The sequence below is a fragment of the Myotis davidii genome, unplaced genomic scaffold (assembly GCF_000327345.1).
Source record: "Myotis davidii unplaced genomic scaffold, ASM32734v1 scaffold370, whole genome shotgun sequence".
NCBI classification, from domain to species: domain Eukaryota; kingdom Metazoa; phylum Chordata; class Mammalia; order Chiroptera; family Vespertilionidae; genus Myotis; species Myotis davidii.
In genome coordinates, this window is record NW_006288615.1 from 17,213,717 (window position 1) to 17,218,802 (window position 5,086).

At 48.9% G+C, this 5,086-nt stretch overlaps 1 protein-coding gene across 1 annotated transcript in view; it reads right to left on the bottom strand.

Annotated features, from left to right (window-relative positions):
- The window catches only part of ITGA6 (integrin subunit alpha 6), a 36,587-nt gene that overhangs the window by 21,032 nt on the left and 10,469 nt on the right, over positions 1–5,086 (bottom strand). The window contains exons 9-10 of the mRNA XM_015561827.1: positions 3,141–3,239; positions 2,836–2,897 (exon numbers count right to left, since the gene is read on the bottom strand). Coding sequence (XP_015417313.1) covers positions 2,836–2,897; positions 3,141–3,239 — 161 coding nt within the window. The remainder of the gene's footprint in view (positions 1–2,835; positions 2,898–3,140; positions 3,240–5,086) is intronic.

A 5,086-nucleotide genomic window follows, 5' to 3' on the forward strand; every position in this document is an offset into this window, starting at 1 on the left:
GAAATGGAGGCCACAGAGGTGGGGCTGGCCCAGAGCCACACAGTGAGCAACAGAGGTAGAGTCGGCTTCCAAGTCTGTGTCACCAACACAAAAGACAACTGGTGGATTTCAAAGTTTCTTAAATATCCAGGTTCCCACTTGCCTCTAGACCTCTGCATGACTCACTCACTCTCTCTGCCAGCGGGACCCCCTCTTTCCTCCCTTCCCCCCAACTGCCCACAAACCCTACTCCTTCAGATCTCAGCCTGGACAACACTTCCTCTGGGAGGCCTTCCCCGCCCCCAGGGGATCTGACAGTATGCTACACTTAGCCCATTGCGCTGTAACCATCTGACCGCCTTCCCCGGGCAGAGCTATGTATGGACAGGGACCACCTCAGTCTGCTCACCACTGTACTGCCCAGCAAAGCCCAATACCTGATACAAGTACCATTTGTACAAAAGAAGAATGGAAGCAGGAGTGACTAGCCCCACATCAACATACACACCGGTACACATCTGCCCACACAGGCACACAATGGGACGTTATCCTTACGCTGAAATGACAGCGCTTCATGTGCTGGACCAAAATTCAGAAACACTGACAGTTTCGAAAGTAATTTCTGTGTCCACGTAAAGAATTTTCAAATGTCATGGCTGCCGAATGGAATGTGTCTCCATTTTAGGCCCTCGGTAGCCTTGACATCATCCATTTATCAGTGACCTGCTAACTTCACGGGGAACCAGACAAGGGCTCCCACGCTGAGTGCCCCTGGCAGCAAGAGGAGGGGAGGGTGGGGTGCATTAAAACCGCTTATCCACCCAAACCACTCCAACCTCCTCTAACCTTCCAGACAGTTCACATCATCTTAAAATCCCTGCAGGCCACCCTGGCCGACCTTTTGAGGGGCAAGCCACGGAGAACACTCATTAAGGTTCAATTATAAATGTTGTCTGTACAGAGTGCCACATCCGAGGGCTGCACCGAGTTAAAACGGCCTGGCCCAACATTAAGCCCACTCGTGTTCTCAGACCGCAGACTCGTGTTCTCGTCCCTTACACACTCTGTGGACGTTCTGTTTAGTTTGATTTAGAATTTCCCAATACTGTGGAAATACAGGCAATGAGAGCAGGTTTTCTCTAAATGTCCTCAGAGACAAGAGTTCTATCCATAAGAGGCCCTCAATAAGCACTTGGTTAATGGAGTCGCTGTATAAGATGAAATTAATATTGATTTGGGGGGAGACAAGGAATGCCCTGATGAGATTTCATGTCTATTGTCGAACTGAGTGTGGCCTGAGAAAATGACAGGCTGAGAGAACAGAAATGTTCCCCGTCCTCTCTTGGCCTACTCAGAGTCCCCATCTCTCCTCGCCTCTCTCGTCCACTTCCCAACACGGCGTAAAGGGCCTGTGATCCGAGCAGGCAGGCATGAAGCACTGCGTTTGGGGAGAAAGGACACAAGTGATCCTGGGAGGACGGCAGACAGTGCGAAGTCATCGAAGAGGCTGCACAGAGAATTGTTTCTCTGCTCAATGAAATGCCAGCGGCCTCAAAAGCAAAGCGAGAGGCCACGCTCCGCCTGCACACACAGCCATAATCCGCCGGCCCTGGTCTCAGGTCCCCGGGAGATGATCCAGCAGACGCTGCCCACACGTCGGGGAGACGCAGAAACCACCCGGGAGCTTAGCATCTCAGAAGATAAAGGCTCAGTGGCTTATGGCAGTGGCCCAGGTGGGAGCAGACTTATCTGCCAAACACTGGGAGAGGAAAAGGGACATCTTTTAAACAGAGAAAACAGAACAATACGTGAGATAACAAGGAACAATCTTATGCAAACTCATTATCTCGAGGTGGAGGAAAAACATGAAAAGAACAGGAACTACCTGTCCCTCTAGAAGCTTCCCTTGGTGGCACAGACACCACACAGCACAGCAGCGGGGACCCAGGCCAGACCCCGGGGGAAATCACCCTCACTCTCCGTACTTCCTTCTGGGGAAAGATTTCCTGTAAATCTCCACACCCCCATCGGGAGCGGGAGCGGGCGGCTTACACCGGAAGAGGCATGGCCGCTCCAAGACACACCAGCGCAGCTCGTGGTCGACCATCACTCTGGTTGTTGGATGGGGAGCCCTGTCAGGATTTGCATTACAAAGGAAGGAGCAGAAAGGCACCTTAGAAATGACAAACTGCTTTCACCGCATCGTCTCCTCTGATCTCCACACAATGTTACATAGTAATTCCTATTAGATGTATATTTTTTTTAATGAATGGGAAAATAAAAACTCAGATGTGAAGGGACTTGCTCTGAGCTGTAGGGTCCGTCAGCATCAGAGCTGGAACCAGGAGCAGAGCCCAAGTCTCTGAACGGCCGAGGCCAGCCTGGCGGACATAGCTGCAGTGCTCCAGCCCCGGTGGGAGGAGGCCGGGAGCAAAGAGCAGAAACTGGCAATTACTCTGCCCTACTGGGCTCCTGCGGTCACTCGGCCACAACCACCACCCACCACCCACCACCCACCACCTACCACCTCGCAACCGCAAAACCAACTTTCCACACTGCTGTTCAAAGACAGACATGAAGGAAACAGTTGTGGTAACAAGTGAATCCTTTTCCAAGACATTCTGCCCCAAACCATCTGCTCTGGAAAATTCAAATGGGGACCAAATGGTGAGTGTTTCCCTCGTGTGTGTGCGGCACCCCCCTGATGAAAGGGAAGACAGCGGAGAGACTTGACTCCGTAAACAAGAATGCACGGGCCCATTTTGGCCATTGCCGTTTTACTTTTCTGTTCTTTATGCAGAACTTTCAACCTGGCAGACAGAAAACACGTCATTTTTAAGGGTACTAGGTACTTACATATTGAAGGATTGTAACCAGCGGGTTTGGCAGTATATTCGAAGCAGGCCTTAACCTTGAGGCTGTATAAAATTGAACACATACTTCTTAAAAGATGCATTATTGCAGCAGGAAAAAACCAACACGTCCCCCAGCTCTCAAATCCCCCCACGGCTCATTGATGAGCAAATTGTTACACATTCACTGGGCAGATTCCTCTTCCCTCCGCCCATTTCTCAGTCTTCCCTGCAGCTCTTCAGGGCGATCCTGTGGTCACAAAGCAGACGTGTGAAACCAAGGGGTCTGTGGGCACGGCAGACACTCACCAGATCCCACTGGGCGCCCCGCAGGCCGTTTTCTGGCGGAGATCGAGCCTGTTGGGTGTCACTGTGATGGTTTTCTGAATATTAATCACAGGCCGGGATCTGAAGACAAAGGAGTAGGAAACAAGGTCAGTCCTTGCCTCCTTGCATGTAAGATGAATTCATCATCTACACTGGCACCTCAGCTGCCCCATACGCCTTAAAACCACAGGAGAAAATGTTCCCCCGTGTAATTCATTTCCTTTATGACTGAAGAAAGTAACTGTTAAATATACTTTAAAACCCGATTCTGTAAAATTTACTTAAAATTTTTAAATAACATTGAAAATTCTAAAAAGTTTTAGTTTTAATAGGATTTTTTTTCACTGAAAGAGTAATAGGTACGACATGTAAAAGTCCCAGGGTTTTCAAGCAAATAGTGTCTCCGTCCCATCCAAGCTCCCAAGTGGCCTTGTGTATTCTCCCAGACACGTCATAGTCCATGTTGGTTTAAAATTAAATATAAAAAGATACACCTAATTATTTAAATGGGAAATCCCATGCTTTCTGTTGCTTTTCCCATTTATTAACGTTTTGGGTCTTCTCATGTCTGTTCACACGGTTCCCACAGCTGGCGGGGCCGCGCTGTGCTGAGGCGACAGCGTGGATGTAACCAGCCCCTCGTCGGTGCCCATGCATATTGTTTCTGGCTTTCAGCCCTGACAATTCCTAATGCATCAGCCCCGATACATTCCTAACAGCAGAGTGAGTCAAAGAACATGTATATTTTAACTATGAGTAATCTCGCCAAAATAGCCTTCACAAAGGTGACACCAGCGTACCCCTAAGAGCTGGGAAGCTCACTATTAGGATTTCTGCATGCACATGAGTTTTAATGACACAGGCGATCCTGCACCACAGGCCTCCATCTTACAAACATTCACCCTTCCCTGTCCACCCCCGGAACCACCATCCCCAACCTTGAGTCCTTGCCCTCCTGCTGCCGGAACGGACTACAACTTTTCTGCCCCACAATATCTCTGTAGGCAAACCCTCGAGTCCCTCAACCTCTCCCCTCTGTGCTCTACCTCACCCCAACCTCACAAACACTCAGGACGATGGAATCCCACACCGGGTCTTTTCACAGTATAAAAGCATCTTCTCTCTCCCTTACGTATTCACCTCTACTCCCCACAGCCACGGGGTCAGTGCTGGCCTGTGGCCTGACCTCTGCACGGGCACAGTCCTGCAAGTGGGCAGTGGCTGGGGGTGTGAGTGGGATGGGGAGATACCTCTCGCCTCTGTCTCTCTCCAGCCAGAACTCAGAGCGGGTTCCGTGGTTGCATTACCACACAGATTCCGTTAGACTGACTGTAGTGGGCTTGCGGTGAACCCGGCCATGCTGGAGAAGTATTCTGGTAGGAAAATGCATTCCAATTCCAAAAAACTAGGTTGAACCTCTGGAACCAATTGGTCAGGAGGCCAGAGAGGGCACTGGTACACTCTCGGGGAAGGTGGGAGCCAATAAAAGGCCAACGCTGCCCACAGTCTGTGTCTCCCTTTCATCCTATTGTAATTTTACATCTTGGCAGCTGCTAGTTCCTAAGATACTAGCTAGAGACACTCCAACTTTCAAGAGCATATTTAAAAGGCAAAAATTCACAGATCTTTTAACACCAGTTGCTATAGATGCTAGTGTTTTGAATATCATAGCATTAAGGCTTCAGGGTGGCACAAATTTCAAAAGAAAGTATTTTAACACATTTTGGCCAAACTCTATTTTTACTTGTTTTTTAAACACCCAACATCCACATGCAATTCTGAGTATACAGTATACCTGAATCGTGAAAATTTTGCCTTTGAATACATAAAGCAAATCTTTTTGACCCAGCTGTCTTGTATTTAACTGGCATCTATTTATTAACTACCCTGAAGTTCTAAAATGATTTAATGGGGAAAATGTCCAGGGA